At 41.6% G+C, this 17,069-nt stretch overlaps 1 protein-coding gene across 3 annotated transcripts in view; it reads left to right on the forward strand.

The window, feature by feature from the left end:
- DPP6 (dipeptidyl peptidase like 6) overlaps positions 1 to 17,069 on the forward strand; it is a 557,763-nt gene that overhangs the window by 140,336 nt on the left and 400,358 nt on the right. Inside the window, exon 1 of one of the 3 annotated variants that reach the window (XM_084509964.1) lies at positions 882 to 1,379. The exons of the other annotated variants lie outside the window; for them this stretch is intronic. Within the exon in view, the coding sequence (XP_084366090.1) occupies positions 1,179 to 1,379 (201 nt within the window). The 5' untranslated portion in view covers positions 882 to 1,178. Of the gene's footprint in view, positions 1 to 881; positions 1,380 to 17,069 lie in introns of those variants that run through there. 3 annotated transcript variants of the gene reach the window in all.

Below are 17,069 nucleotides of genomic sequence, written 5' to 3' on the forward strand. Positions count from 1 at the left end.
GGGCGCTGAAGCACGTTTTAATGCAGCAAAAAAAAATGAATTAATATAAAAATAGTAAGTGAGGCGATTTACCGGATTTTTTTAAAAAACGACAAACAACAACGTCCAAAAACCCGCAACCTCCTTCTCCCCTTCATCCCCAGCCGGGGAGAGGCGGGGGAACGAGAAGGACGGAACGGAGGGGATGGGGACCGGGTAGTTGCGGGTGCCAAAAACCTCGGGGCGGACCCAGGACTGGGCTGGGTTGGCAGCGGAGAGGCTTCGCCCTCTTTTCCCCTGCCCCTTTCCTGCGAACCGCTCCGGGCACCCCAGCCTCTGGTGCCGGTCCCGCCTCCCTCCTACCTGCCTCGCCTTTCCCCTCCCCATCTCCCCTTCTCCCTCACGAGCAGGTGTCTGTTGTTGCTGTCTCTCTCTCTCTCTCCTTTTTTTTTTTTTTTTTTTTTTTTTAAGTTGTTTCCCCGGAAAAAAAAAAAAAAAAAAAAAAATTGAAGAAGAAAAAGAAGACGCCGAAAAGGAGATGATTGTAGAAAAGCCCTCCCTCCCCAGAAGAGCAACGTGCTTTGAATGAGGCTTCCCAGCCTCTTCCACTCCGTCTCACACACGCTGTCACTCTGCCTCTCGCTTGTGCACACTGTTGGTATGCGACCTCGGAGGCGACTGCTCTGCCACCTCAGCCTGGGGAGTCGCTGACAGCCAGCGATTGAGCCAGCCCCCCTTCTATTCCCCCCCCCTCTTTTTGCAAACACACACGCACACCCCCAAAGCACATTTAATGCTGATCCACTCAGGCGCCATTATCGGGGGTACGTCTTCTTGGAGTGTTTTGGTTCTTTTTTTTCTCTCTTTTTTTTTTTTTTTTTTTCTTCCCAGCACTGGATGGTGCAGCATTCCCGGGGCCTGTGGTGTTTCGGCTCGATTGCGTTCTATTATTTATTTATCTCCTCTCGCCCCATCGCTCCCCCCTCCCTCCTCTCTCGATCCCCCCGCTGCTCTCCGGGTGCCGAGGACCGGGGAGCAGGAGCCCCTTACTCTACCTGCCGCTGATGTGGGACCGAGCCTCCCCAGCGTGTAGCATGCTGTAGCCAAAAAAGAAGAGAGGAGGGGGAAAAGAAGAGACACAGAGGGGGAGAAGAGGATCTTTTTCCCTCCCTCCCCCTCGTTTCCCGCGGATTGACTTCATGGCTTCACTGTACCAGCGGTTCAGCGGGAAGATCAACACCTCCCGCTCTTTCCCCGTCCCTCCCGAAGCCAGTCACCTCCTGGGCGCCCAGTGCAGCGAGGAGGACGGAGCTGCCGGCAAGACCCCGCGTCCATTGCAACAGGAAAGCAGCCGGCCCCGCTTCCAGTACCAGCCGCGAAGTGACTGCGAGGAGGAGGATGTAAGCGCCGGGCTCGCTCGCGTTTGGGTTGGCTCGGTTTCGGGTGCCCCCCAGGGTGTGCGTGTGTGCTCCCCTCCAGGCTTGCGGCGGTGTTACGAGCGGTCGTGGCGGTTTCCCTCTCTCCTGAGTGTGTGTTTGAGCTCCTCTTCTTCCCCCGAAGTGCTGGGGACGGTACGGGACGGAGCCCGAGCCGAGCCGAGCCGGGCTTGACCTCCCCGGTGCTTCCCCGCACCTCTCACCTCGCTCCTTGCGCGGCTCTCCAGTGCCGCGAAACAGGGCTGGGGGGCACGGGGTCAGCACGTTTGGGAACAGCGAGGGCAAGCTCCGAGAATCTCCCTCCGAGCGAGCCGACACAGCTTTTTTTTTTTTTTTTTTTTTTTTTCCTTCTTCTTTCTTAATTATTCAATTTTTACCTTTTATCACTCTCCCGGGGCACAAGTTTTCACCTTGTTCCTCCCTCCTTCCTTTCCCGTCAGCCTTCCCCAGCCTGACCGAGGAGAAAGTTTTTAACCCCTGCGGAGCCATTGCTGGGGCTCTCTCCCTTTCCTCCCTGCCGCCCCCGGGCGAGCCCCCGCGGGGAAGGGGCTAAATCGGCCGCGCACCTTCCGCTCCCACTCTGCCTCCGGGACTAGCGACTTCAAAGGGTGCATCTGCATATCGCCTTAGTAACGAGTGACTCATCCAGGCCGCTGCTGTGCCTGATGGAGTTAAACTGGCTTGGGTCGATAGCGCTTAGTTCTTTCGGGGGGTGGAAAGTGGGGATTTAGGAAGCGGGGAAGTACTCAGCGGTAGTTTCCCACCGCTGGTGTAGCCTGCGTGGTGTTTGGTTTACAGAGAGGTCTGGGGTGTTTTGCTCCTGTGGAAGCACGCATAAGGGGGAGCGAAGGGCTGCAGTTGAGAATGATGTTTGTGTGGGTTAAAAATACTTCTTGCCTGAGTGGGATGCGCTGTTGGCTTTGCGGCAGGGTCCAGCCCTGGTGCTCCTTCCTGGGAAAGGCACGGCTTCAAGCTGAGGTAGCACAACTGGCTCACTCGGAGGAGAGAGTTGTGCTTGCAGGGAAACTTCCACGGTTTGTCCTTTAATTCTCCATCTCTTTCCCCACCCCTTGATTAAAAACTTTTGCAGTCGGTGGAGCAGGTGCACTTTTGCCAGTGAAAAGCCAAATTGGTCTGAACCACCCCGAGGTGTTTTCCATGCTGATAGTGCCAGGAGCCTGAATTTACGTTTCCTTGTGAGCCACTGATTAGCGACGATCTTGGCGATGCTGCTCCTTGGTATCACTGCAGAGTATCTATCCCAGTGTCTGGGCCCACACATCCACCCGTGGCCCTTGCCGGCGTGGCTGGGGACACGGGGCCCTCCCGGCGACGAGCTGGGCTCTAGGTGTCGCTGCGAGCCAGCGGAGTGCCGCCGCCGGGGCTGGGCTCAGGCACATTTTCCTCATTATTTGACCGTTTTAATTTCGCTTTCCTGGGCTTGGAGACGACAGATGTCTGGAGCCGCTTCTCTGATCACCAGAAGCGCTGAGCCGAGAAGCAAAGGACGCGGTTTAGCATTTGCGAGTGATTTGTGCTGACAGGCTCTAAAATAATATTAATAACATTAATAATACGCTGCTAAAAGAAGAATTGCTTTTTTTTTTTTTTTTCTGTCTTTGTTTTTTTTTTTTTTTTTTTTCCTTGCCCCCTCCTGGTTTGTGTGTTGGTGGGGGCAATGTTGTACAGTGTGATCAATAGAGGGAAAGGTGCCTTCCTAGAGGTCCCCCACGATGAAGTGCAAAAAATCCATAACCAAATACAGAGGGTTGGAGAGACTTGTAAACACACGTGGGAACCTCGTGTGGACTATTTTTAAAGGGGGCAACATATCTGAGAAAGTTCAATTGACCGGGTCAGGCTGTTCAAAGGTAGAGCCTGGGCTGGCGAGTCGTTCAGGTCGGAAAGGTGCTGAGGCGATGAAGCCGGTGAACATGTCCTTCAGCTGGGCTGCAGGCAGGGGGCTGCCCTCAGCGGGAGAGGAGGCAGGGGCAGGCAAGAGCAGAAGGGGATGGTGCTGGGCCAGCCGGATAGGACCCGGAGGCGCTGTCCGTGGTGCCGAACGCGGGCGGTCCGGGGAAGGAGCTGTCCATGGTGTTGAACAGAGCCCGCCCAGGTCTGGGGAGCTGTCCATGGTGCTGAACGTGTTCGTCCCGTGTCCAGGGAGCTGTCTGTGGTGTTGAACCCTCCTGTCTGTCTCCGAATAGAACCAGTGGCGGGCTCCTGCCCTTGACCCTGGTGAGGTCACGGGGGAGAGAACGAGTTTCTCACCTTCCTCGGCAGCTGCAGGCAGGACGAGCTAATGTGACTCTGAGCATGAAATCCCTGTGGATTTGTGTGAAATCTAAAAGGAAATGTGAGGCAAGCAACAGGGAAGGACAGTGGGAGAAGTGAAAAGAGAGCGGTCTGTTTGTGCAGGGCGCCAGGAGCATGTGCTGTTGTTTATTGTGAGGGAGGGCTTAACAAGACATCATTGGAAACTTCTGATATCAATTTGACACGAAAACTGTAGTGGCACATTCACATCATCTTTAATCCTTCAGGACTGATCTAGTAGAAAAAGAGCTCAAAAATACGGGGGGGGGGGGGGGGGGGGGGGGGAGGTTTTGTTTTGTGGCCACACTTGAAAATATCAAAACAAACCCGAGAATTAGACTGTTCTGTTCCTAACTTTGTCATATGACTAATACTCAGAAGAGGCCTGAGATTATTTGATGGGTTACTAATGATGACTTTCCACATTGAAATGTGCATGCTGCATTCAGTATTATGTTTTTAAGCATGGATACAGACTTCAGTGCTGTAAAAAACAGAGGGAAAGACAGGATCATGCCTTTGAAGGTCACGGTATTGTTAGTAAATGTTTTGTCTACCGAAAGTAGTACTGGTTGGAAAATACTAAATGAAACCTATATGTAGTTGAAGAGGAAGCAGGATTTTTATATTAAACAAAAAGAAATATTAAATAAAGACAATCGTGGCAATAGTTGTAGCATAGCATAGTAATAGCATAGCAGCTACTCAATTCACTTTACAGCCACTATTAAGATGGACATGAAAACACAGCTTTTGTAGTATGAAGGTATAGAGAAGCAGAAGTCACAGCATTCTTTAGTTAAATATTGCACTTTTAAAGTGTTAAGTATTAGTCTGATAAGAGATCATTTTTTTTTGGGGGGTGAGAAGGGGATGGGATGGGGAGTGATGATCCATACAGGCCAGCTATGAATAACCCCAGAAAAAAAACTTCCACCTTGGCTTTGTGGCAGTATTGATACTGAAATTAATTATCACAGGAACTGTAAACAGAATTATGACTTTTTTTTTTTTTTTTTCTGTAGAATTATGTTTTCACTACATTCATTAAGGTATGAGAAATATCTGTGAAGACAAAGTGAAATCTATTGTGGTGGTATCTTCTTTTTAGATTGATTAGATTAATACTTTTCATACTGTACCATGGAAGGGATTTTATCCTAGATGTTGATTTGAGATTACTTTTTTTTTTTCTTTTCTCTGTAAAATAGAACTTTTTATTTTTTCTAAGCTTATCCTTCTTTGGCATTACAGTGATTAATGAGTTTAATTTTTGCAGGCAACTGCCAGGAGGTGCTGAGTAAGATGTATCATGCTGATTGTGTATAACCCTGCTCCTTTTAATTACTGGGATGATAACAATGCATTAATCAAGAGCATAAGAAATTCAGCACTTTTCTGTAACACAGAATATTGATCTATTTTATAGGGCATCGACTATAAAGTGATGATCACAGAACTCCTTTTTGTATTAAATTCTGTATGATAAGTTATGTGTTAAAAAATATTGAACTCTTCACTAGAAAATTATAAAACTTTTTATATAAAGACCCCTATGCTGCATTCTTGTAGGTTCTGTCACTTGGCCAAAACTCCTACTGGCTTTAATGGGAGACTTAACCATATAAAAACAGCTAAACCTAAAGAATAAAAGATACAATTAATGTGAATACTTTTTCATTTACTGAATTCTTAATAATTCTGTATTTCTTGCATTGCTTAAAACTACATTTGGTCATATATTATACTTTAAATGTTTTAAGATTGGTTACTCAGACTGATTTACATTTTGTGATTTTTTTTTTCCATTCAGATATAAATAGTAATAATTTTGAAATGCCGCAATAAAACTGCATTTCCTTATTGCATACATTTAGGATTAAGTAATTAAAATATCAGTTGTTAATAGAGAGAGTCTGAGAAAGTAAGTATCAAAGCGTTAGGGTAAAAAAAATTGTAAGTTTTTACGTCAGACTTGCTGTTGCATGTAATCGTAAGTGTTAATTTTCAGTTCATTATTTGTCTAATGGAAAGAGGTATTGCTTTCTGAAAATGTATGTCAAGGACAGTGTTTCAGAAAGGTTGAGGGCTGAACTGCAACAGACCTTTCAGAAATGATGTAGTCTTTTCCCCAAGAGATGAGAGATTTGGTTTGATAGAAGGTATGGCTGGATTGCAGGAATCATAACATTACAGGAAGATTGAGTGGTTTGAATGATAACCAGAAATCTTGTCTGCAGACCTGAGTTACCATGTTTATTTACAGAAACTACTGTTGTTTAATTCTGTAAGAGTCTCTTCTTCTGCCTTTTCTTGGTGGGTTTTTGGATGCTGAACTCAGTTATCCAGCAGCCATTAAGATTTAAAGGGCTGGGACTAGTATTTTCAAGAGAAATAGAGTTAGGCCCTACTAAAATTCTGTAAACCCAGCTTTTTAAATTAATAAAAATTACAGCGTATCTCCCCAGAGGCAAACCATTATTATTATTATTATTATTATTATTATTATTATTATTATTATTATTATCATCATCATCATCATCATCATCATCATCATCATCATGCAGCTTCACCATATATTTTCAGTAATTAACAATGGACACTGGAGGTGATACATTTTTTATACTTTGTATAAAAATTATAAAAGGATTTAATTCTAAAAGAATTAAACCACCTCATGATGTTTGTTGCCAGATCAAAATCAGCTGTTTTTTCTGCAAGCTTTACTAGCCATGGTGATGATGCATGCACTAAAAAAAGTCTGCCAGATAGAATGTATTTTTAAGTATTCATGAATAACTGTGTGAACAGGCTGAATCATCTCTCTAATAGTAGTGAACAGTGAAATAAGTTGAAATACCTTATTTAGAATCTTTAGCTCACGTTACTTGTCTTGAGTTAGTAGAAGCTGGGACAAGTGCAGAATGAAGACACTGAGAGCAGAGTCAGAGAAGTTTGTGTGGTTTTCCAAAGGACTTTCCAAGATATGGGGAAAAAAATGACATGGAACTGTGATTCTTTCCATTTATCTGTATATTTTGGTTTTAGGAAAGGCTAGAAAGATGGTAGTTCTCAGGATGTCCATCCCACCATCGCAACTTTGAAAATGCTCTTTTGGTCAGAATAATTTGTCCCTTAAAAAAAAAAAAAAATAATAATAATAATATAATAATAATAATAATAACAATAATAATAATAAACTCTTGTGAGCTAATAATTTTATGCTTGTGGTGATTCACATAAATCTTCCTTTAAAATTCAGTAACTTCAAATTGATTTTGCCGGGATTTTTGCCTAATATGCTGGACAATTCCCAGCACGTTGCCGTGATGTACGTGCATTTTCATTCAGTGACCAATGGGTGGCAGTGTCTCTTGCTTACGCTCTGTTACGCTGAGCTCTTGGCATTTCATTGATTTTGTAGTAAAGCACCAACCAACCATTTGTTTACATACCCATTCGTACACGTGAGGGTTATTTTCAGTTCCTTATTGCTTTCTCTAGGCATGATTGACTTGCTGAAAATTTAGTAACTCTCTCTTTCGCCATCAGGGAGCAATGCTTGTTTTCAAAGCTCATCAAAAAATGGTTTAACAACAGTTTTGAATGGTCCCATATTCAAACATGGAGGAAGGAAGGGAAAAACAAATCTTTTTTTTTTCTAAGGAAATTTTGTCTCTTTTCTCCCAAAGGAAAATAAAATAAATCCTTCTCCAAAACTCTCTTGTGTTCATATTTGGATTTGATACAGTGTAAATTTTCCAAAGTACATACAGATAATATAGGTTAGTAAATCCAATTTCTTTAAAAAAAAGTTCTTGTTGAAATCCAAATATATGTTTTGGAATCTGATTCCTAAGTAGGTGCCTAAATGCTTATTTTGGATCAGGTTCTTACTTATTCACCTTTGAAAATATCATCTATATTTTTTAAATTCTGTGTGTTTGTATTCATGTATTTGGTAATGATAAAATTCAGCAAATATGAATTCTCTGAGTTAAACTATATTTTGAATCTGTGCATAAGACTATATGAAGAGATCTAGTCTCCCATAGGATTTTCTGTCAATACCTACCTAAAAATGAGAGTAAGAACAGGTCTGACATGGGTACTGTGCACATGCATATTTTGCAGAGCAGAGCAGTGTAGAAGGGAACAGAGGAAGGGTAGAGTGGTACAATCCCATAAGGTGTTTTGAAGGATGAGTGGGTTGTGGTTTTTGCATAGTGGAAACATTTGCTCTTCACAACTTTTCCACCCATAGAGTGTTTAGGAACATTCAACCAATGTTTTAGTTATTTCTCAACTTCTAAGCACTTCAGATTAGAGATCTTTCATACTTTGTTCTGTTAAAATAGCCTTTGAAAGTTTTTCCAAGATTACAGAAAAGATTAACACAGTTTTTAAGCTCCAGGGAATCGGCAATGTGGATCCAGGGAGAGAGGGTAAATATTTGTCCATGTTGCAAGTAGCAAGTTTAACTAAAGCAAATGGAGTGTGTGGGGTAATGTGGAAAAGGCCAGTATTGTGAATCTCTGTTGATGAGATCTTAATAGATTTCTGTAGAGCATATTTTCTAATTGCGTATCACTTGTATAGCGTAAATTATTTTCCTCTAAACAGAGTACTTGACAATAGAGCTGTGCTATTATGTAGACTCTTCTACCAGTTGTTGTCTCTGTGACTTTTAAAACTGGATTTAACATTACTATCTTCACTTTGCAGATGGAAAATCAGAGGCTGAGTTGACACATTGCCTCAGAGACAGGGTGTCTCAGTTCTACAGCAGTGACAGTTTGCTGTGGCTCAGCCCTGTGAGCTGTTGCAGTTTCTGGTTCTGGCCTACAGGGTCTTTAAGACCAAAAATATTTCCAGTTATCACCAAGGATGTTCTTACAGGTGTAACATTAATTGTGAAGTGCGTCACATCTAAGTCTTTGATGTATCTAGCACTCATTAGGGCAACTTTCACATGGCATTTCAGATCTCTGATGTTTTCCTCTGGCTGTTCTAGGTATTGTATCTTTCTTTGGCAGAAGGAGATTTAAAGCATCCAAAAGGAAGGATAGGAGTATCTTAATACTTTCATTATATAATATTTGGGCATGGGGGTGGGGGTGTTCCTTCTGTATTTGTCAAAAGCATCTGCTCCAGAATTTCAAGTAGATTTCATTCTAGGTAGACCTCAAAAGCAAATGCAAATTTCTTCCCTAGCTTGCTATCTTAGACATACAGAGCCACATGAAATGGAAAAGCTGCAATGGGAAATGCCTGGTAACCTTAGCTCTAGTTATACCACAGTCATTAATTTTAAAGTGTTTATGACAAGCATATGTATGTGTTCCTTCTTTTCTATTAAAATGAGCTCTGACTCTCTATAAAAGAAAATAGCAGTGGTATTTTGGTCAGAGGAGAAATGAAACCCACAGAGACTAAGCAATTGCAGATGTTACAGCAGTCTCCAAGCTGTAGATCTGAAGACACTTGGTGAGTGGAACCAGCAGTTGCTTTAAACAGGATCCCTGTGCCTGCTGCTTTCCTACCATTCTGGCAGAGGAATAATGATGTCCAGCATCTGGGCAGCAGCAGGAGGCCTGTTACTGCCTGGTTGTCCTTCTCAAGGGTATAAGCAGTGGTCTGCAGAACATCGTCATGTAAAGCTGGTGTCTGTGGAGATGTGCTCAGATGTTCTGCAGTGCCTCTTGCTACTCCAGAGTGAACAAAAAAATGCCTGTCTGCAAGGTCAGCTTTGGGAAAAAGAAATAGTATGTACTGGTGACAGTAGCAAAACAGACACTGATGTCTGTGCCAGGGTAGAAAAGCAATCTGGTGGTGGCTGCTGCCACTGCTGAAAAGGTAGGATGGTATGAGAGGTGTCTCTAGGATGGATGGCTCTTCCCGCTTGCTTCTGAGCCTCACCAGTGCCTTAACAGCAAAAGAAGTTGCAAGCACAGCTCAGTTTTTCCTCTCTCCTCTTCCCCAATCATCCCTCAGCCCTTCATCATCACAGGAGCGAAACTCAGTTTTGTTTGCAATGCCAGGAAACTGTGAGTCAGTTCTTCCTCCCTATCTAACAGGTGGCTGCTGGCAACCTGTTAGATAGTCTTATCTCTCTCTGCCCTGGCGCCTACAGATGGATCTCCCAGCAAAAACTCAGATGGCTCCTCTCCAGAAGCTTCACAGTGACCTGCCCTCTGGCACTGTAAAATGCAAGTTGTAGCTGCTGCCTGCCTCCCCTGCCTTCCTGCTGGGGCAGGTGGGTCAGGGTATGTCGTATTCCACAGCAACATGAGGGACCTTGAGCAGAGAGGTTATTGGGATCTGCTTTAAATACTGCTTGACCCCTTGCATAAGAGACTGATTGTCCCAAGATAAGTTTATTGCATATACAGCTCTTAGATTTGCACAGATTGCTCCTGGGATTATGTTTCATGTGACTGTAGAATCCTGTCTTTATTTGTCATTTATTGCTAAATCCTTCCTCATGTTTCTGGATAATCTATATAAAATATGGCATGTCTTTGTTTTTGTTTTTCTATTTCCTTTAAAGGCCAGGAAAAGAAAGGTAATACTCAAAAGACCAAATATCTATCACATTGTTGATAGTAATGCTTTAGGAATCAACAATGATGTTGCCATAGAGACATAAATGGTTTATAGTGAACCAAAGATTTCCACTTTTACTGGTCTTGCTGCTGTTAGGCATAGTGAATGCAAGTATTTTATTGACACAAATCACCTACCTGTTTTATACAAACTTTTTTTTTTTTTTTTTTTTTTTTTTTTTTTTTTTAAATTTGAGCATTTATAATCCCATATAGAAGAGGAGGCACCTGGAGAAAGCACTGAATGAAGGTATTACAGTGTCTCACAATGGTGTCTCTAATAGTGGGCGCTGTTGAAGCAGCTGCTTCATTGTACTGTGAACTGCACAAACAGCACTTGTCAAAACAGTTACAGTGATTCATTGCAAACAAGAGTAATTAATAAGGACTGACATAACTAAGGTTTAGGATCACAGTAACCCAATCTATTTTACTTGCCTTGTTTATACTCTCTGTGTTTGGGTTCTGTGCACTTGGAAACAGATTGTTAAAGGAATAGATTTCACCAGTTTCTGGGCACATTTCTATACCTGCTGTTTGAGGTAGCACGGATCTGTGGTAGCACATTGGAATGGCTATTTGGGAGGTCTTGCTGTTCTTGGGTTTACCAGCGACCTGCTGTATGAACTTCAGCTAGTTATTTATCCCTGTGGGGCAGGATCTGCATCTGCTGGATACCATAAAGGAATCAAGGCTGTGACTTCATTCATGGCTTCACTGCAGAGGTACAGAATTAAACCATTTCTGCTTCTGGTCTAAAGTTTTGGCCTAAACAAAATCCATAGAAACACAAGATTATTAATAATTAGCAGTGTGGTCATTGATTCTGACAATGGCAACGTTTTGGGGAGCATTGCTAATAACCAAAACAGACCTGATTGTGCTTGTTTATGGTGGGCTAAAGGTCTCTCTCATTACAATGTTTCACAGGCAGTGCCAAGAGCTCATAATCACTATAATGCACATTTTTATTTTAGCTAAGAAAAGCTAATAAGCATCTGTAGTTTTGAAAATGTCAGATTGAGCCAAAGTGCATGCAATTAGATAAGGATAATGTAGCAGATAATAAGAAGATACATGATACTGGATGAACAGTTATCAGACTATTATTCTTTGGCTGCTAAACTGCTATAAGTCATATAAAAGAGAGTGGTTGTTAGTTGAGGGAAAACATGCCACAAGTTGTCAGAGAAGGAAACATGAGCTAATGTGATGAAGTGACAAGGTTACCCCTGGGGGAATATTAACATGCATGTCAGTCTCTTGGAAGCTGGAAGGGTTATCTGGGTTAAAAGTCATGTACTTGGGAAGGTGGAAAGGCCACTGAGGATAAAAAAGGAAGCCAATATGGAAAGCAAGGTGGGTAAAATGAAGTTATTTATTGTCATCATCTCTAGGGTTTCATTTTCTCCTGTTGTCAAAGATTCTCTGTCTTACGTGGTGATATCTGGGCTATTCTGAGTGCTTTAGGAGGCTAAAACATTACTGAGACATCATCGTCACCAAAAAGTAGATACAGCCATGATATACTGGATATGAATTTTCAAGCAGTGTCCTTAGTCTAATTTGCCACTGGGGGAAACAATGAGGCAGACTCCAAAAGCAAGAGAAAAGAATAAGAGGATGAAAGACAGACGAGGGACAACGGAGGGAAAGAAGAAAAAGGAAAGCTGTGATGCACAGGACTTGATGCTAGCTCTGTGACCCTGGAAGCATCTTGGTGGGAAACAAAGGGATTTTTATTTTATTTATTTTATTTTATTTTATTTTATTTTATTTTATTTTATTTTATTTTATTTTATTTTATTTTATTTTATTTTATTTTATTTTATTTTATTTTATTTTATTTTATTTTATTTTATTTTATTTTATTTTATTTTTTTCCAATAGGGCTGCTTTGTATGTAATGGGCTGCTATGGCTGCCATGTAATATTATAGCTGCAATCTCAGAAGAAAAACTTATTTTCATTATGAACTATTTGCATTGTGGATAACAAACTCAAGGCATATTGTAGCACTTACAAAACACTGCCCCTTACCACTTCCATTCTACATCAGAATATGTCCCTTTTTGGTGCAACTACTACCTAAATTAACAGTGTTTGTAGTACAAGATTTTGAGAAATGTTGTTTAAGTATGTGTTTGATACATACATTTAGGGAATACGTCTCCTTATATCCTCAGGCCTTCACATATGTATGGGAGTTTCCTATGCTATCACCATCCAGTGCAGTCTGCATTCCTACATTGTATGACATGATTGCAGATATGTGGCTTTTCAAACTGAGTTTTCATCTTTCCTGACCATTCACCATTATGCATGGCTGCTTAGCAGTAACTGAAAAACATGTTTTCTATACCCCTTTCATCTTGCATTTATTTTCATAGACTCCATCCAGGTCTAACAGTGTGGGTTTGCAAGAATTGAATTCATGGTGTAAGCTTGGATCAGGTTTCTGGTAAGAAAGTTTACAGAAAGCATCACTAAAACATTCACTGTCTATAAACACTTAAGCTCAGTGTGGGTTGAAATTCTCTTCCTGTGAATATTCAAGGAGGGTCATTCTGTGCATTCTCTGGACACAAAACTCAGTGTAATCGTGTTCAAAAGGACTTTTTTTTTTTTTTTTTGGGTGGGGGGAGGGGGTTGTTTTGTTTTAACAGTTCACTTAATAGAAAATTATATGTCTGCCATTAAGCTGTCCCTCTCCAGGTATAGGGGCAAACTTGTTATTCAATAAGGAGGGGAGGGGAGGGGAGGAAAGCTCTCTTCTCTCATGTTGAGTCGGGAGAGACTACAGTCTTTCACAGATACAAGAATGTTTATAGCAACTCTGCAACTCTGTAGTGGCTCTCCTCTTTGGAGGAGCAAGAAAGAAATTCTTCATGGCACTGGAGAGAGAAGGTGAAGGTTAAAAGCAAGGTTAAACCAGTTTAATCTCACCCTGTAAATCTGCATGTGAAATCCCTTGTGTTACAACCATGTCACTTCACTGTTTCTTTCTGTCTGTGCTAAGCTGAAGCTGTTCTGGATCTGGGCTTTTGGCAGATAGCACAGTGCTAGTGGACTGGAAAGATACATGAGAATGCCATAGTCAGCTTTTTAACTGTGCAATTTAGTATAAAATGCAGGGAGCAGCAGTGTGAATCAGAGGAACAAATTTGCTCTGAAAGTTCCACAAAAGGCACTTCTTTTCCTAAAGACAGATTGTGCCAGTCAAACCCAAAAAAATGTAATTTAATTTGAAAGTACTTTTCTGCATTCCTTTCACCCGATTTCAATTGTTGATGAGCCATAAAATTTTTCTGTGGTCCACTGGAGTTCAACAGATGAGAATTTCCTAACTTCATAAAATGATTAAAAGCACTCCAAATGTATATTATTAGAAAGGCTTCTGTGAGACAACTCAATCAGCAGGCTTCAGGTGCCTTTATGAAAGGTTTGGTAAGCATTGTTTGAATGGGAGCTTGCTGAGATGTAAAAGAACTGGGCAGGATGCATAATAAAATACAAGACTTTAAATATAAAGTAACTTAAAGAACAAACGGTAACACACGTGTGTGACAGAGGTTTTCCCAGGTTGCCACAATGCCATGGAGATGAATTGTACAAGGATCAATGTCTCTAGCAGTGATAAGTGAGATCTGTGTGACTGATTTTGGCAGCAGCCTGCTCCTGTGTTTTACTTTAACCCAATGCCTTGGACATAGCACTAGAAAATAAGTAGATTGGTTTTATGTGTAATGCCTATATCTCTTCTAGGAAACTCATCTCTTCTAGCATGATGTATCATAAACCAAAAACTGAATCCACTTTCATCAAACGTTTGTGAGTGATGAACCGTTACAAGACCATTCTGTTCTGTTCAAGGCATTTCTACAAAAAGAAGAGGAATGATTGATGGACTTACCGCAAAATAAATGTTGAACATTAGGGACTGCCTTTCCTCTCCTCTTCCCCCTTTCATGCAGGCTGTGACCTTCCAAACAGACATGACAATGTTGCTACTTCTATTTTATTTTTCTGTTGCAGTTGTTTTCATGAATAACCAGCAGAGGCTTATTAAAGTGTAAATAGTCAATAAGACTTCTGAAAACTCAGCTTTTTAACATTGGTTTGGATACCCCAATTTTTTAAGATAGGGTGAAGAAACCTGGCTGCTACTTTTAGCTGAATGAGTTATTCAGGGCTGACAGTTTGGCTATTGACATTGCTGAACCTTCTGATGAATACTTATAAAGAATATCTACCATAGTTAGTCTTCTCTTGTTCCCAAGGAAATCAGAATGCTTCAGCAAGGTACGGCACCAAGACCTGTTCCTTACAGTAACATAACCTTCAGAGCTCCTAAGTGGAAAAGTTTATGCTTGCTAAGAAGCAAAGAAAGGGATCCTCTTATCAAAGCAGAGTATTACAATTTTCTATGACTTGATCTCTCCCCTTTGCTGCTAATGGTGGAAATGAAGAACCTGTCCATCTTTGGGATATCTATCTAGGAGAAACTTTTATTGTCAGACCCAAACATTCCCAACATTTTTCTTGTTCAGCTTCAATAATCACTGCTTCTCATTTATTCAGGTCAATGGGCCCTTTCCCAGGAGGAGAGTACAGTTTTTTAAGATGAAAGATAGTGTTGGAATAAGAACAGATGGCTGTAATCTGGCCATAAATTGGTTTAGGCTAGAAATTATGAGATTTTTAAGATCTTGAGCATTGAAGTATTGGAAGAGCCTTCCAGTAAGAGTACGCAAAGATAAGTCATATCTGGCTTTAAGATGGATCTCAATAACTCTATTTTTTATGGGATTATATACTTGGCCTTGGAAACAGAGAAACCACAGTGTCCCTGTTTACAACTAAATCCACTAAAGTTTTGCTTGGAATCAGTGAAGAGATCTCTTCCTCCAGCTGGGTGACAGGGACTTCAGTTTTAATTATGCAGGCTAAATGTCTTTTAGAAGAATCTTCTGAAGAGTTAAAGGTTCTTACTATACTAAATATATATGAAAAAAAAAATACAGTAAAATGGGTTAAACAAGGTTGAATCCATCCTTTGAATACATATATACGGTTACTTGGTCAAGTTTGATCAAGAGTCCCTGGATTGCTTCATTTTAATCAAATTGCATGAGGTGTAACAGGTATATTTACCTATGGATTTCTAGCTACCTCCCCCATAGGCCAAACAATTTTCCACTTCAAGGGACAATGTGTTTAAAGGTCTGTCACTATAAAGGCAGCATCATCTACATAGCTTTTAGTTGCTGATGATCTGTGTAGGCAAATTAATTCCTCTTATTATTGTAGATTTGTATGTTGGTTTTTTTTGTTTGTTTGTTTTTCACCAAAGTACTTTTCTCTAGCTTTTCTACACAGAGTACTGAAGTCCTTTTCTACATGCAGTAACTTTGCCTATCTTAGTAATTAAGACAGGAGCCTCAAAAGGGTTTTCCTCTGTCTTGTCCTTCATGAACAGAGGAGAGACAGCTGAGTTGGAAGGGAAACTGAGGGAAAACAAACATGTTCATGTGGCTCAGTAGGAAGAACTCTCAGATGTAGGGCTCTGCTCCTGATGTAAAAAGTGTCCAAGAAGTGATACCACGTGTCAGGCAATTCCTGTTAGCTTCTTCCCCTAACGTTGTTTTTCCAAGCTCACCGTGGGCTCAAAATGTTGGCAATATAGGAATGGCTGTGCCTGACTTGTAAGCAGCTGTGCCATTCATTGAATCTGGCCCTGAGCACTTTTTAAACTTGACCTGTGACATAGACTTGTTTAAAACTAATGCAGCCACTTCTTCAAATAAAGTGATGAGAGGCATACGTGTGAAGATATTTACCGTAGCAAGACTGCTCTAACACAGCAGCTTTCCTGCCAATTATTCCAGCACTGACAGAGGAGAAGAGCTCACTCCCGTTCTGGACCATGCAGGAGGGAAATAGCAGAAGCACAGTTTTCTGAAATGGGTGGTGAGGGAGAGGTAGGGATGCTATATAGTTGTGGTTAGAGGCTGGGGATGCTGATGATGGCTTCTTATAGGGTGAAGAAGTGGTTTGGGTATGTAGAACAGTGTGTGTGTTGATGTGGAAATGGGTAAAGTAATCTCCAGTTATCTTATCCCAGCAGCAGAGGGAAAGCATGGTGCATGTGAGCAGTAAGTCAGCAAATACCAGAGCTGTAGCACCTGACCGGGAGTTAGACATCTGGCTTCTATTGCTGTGCCATGTAGTTTTTCAGGAGATTTTAAATCTCTGTGTGGTATTAGACAGATTTTCCAGAAGATTTTGGTTATGCAATAAAAGTCATCTAGTATTGTTTCTACTCTGCTGTGAAGATGAAACATTCTTATTATATCCTGTAATCTCACTTGTACTCTCTATTCTTGATGTTTTTTCTAAGCCCTGGGCTAAAAGGCGTTGTGATAGAAATGATTAACCCAACAAAACACCCAAACTATGAAGCCCTAAAAACGACTGTCTTTTTTGTACTTTTCAAGACAGTAAAAAAAGATGAAGCAGTGCAGGTTACATTGCTTGAAAGTGCTAATATGGGTTGAACACTCAGGATTTCCATGCTTGTATGAGCTGGAATTTCACATGCCATGAAACACACAGTATATCTAAATCCTGGCCTCCCCAGGGCCATGTGCTCCCAAGAGATGAGCTTGCCTTGCATTAAGGGTACATGTACGTGGCCCAACGAGGTACTTTTGTGGAAGAACTACGAGCACTA

This window comes from Aythya ferina (assembly GCF_964211825.1).
Source record: "Aythya ferina genome assembly, chromosome: 2".
NCBI classification, from domain to species: Eukaryota; Metazoa; Chordata; class Aves; order Anseriformes; family Anatidae; genus Aythya; species Aythya ferina.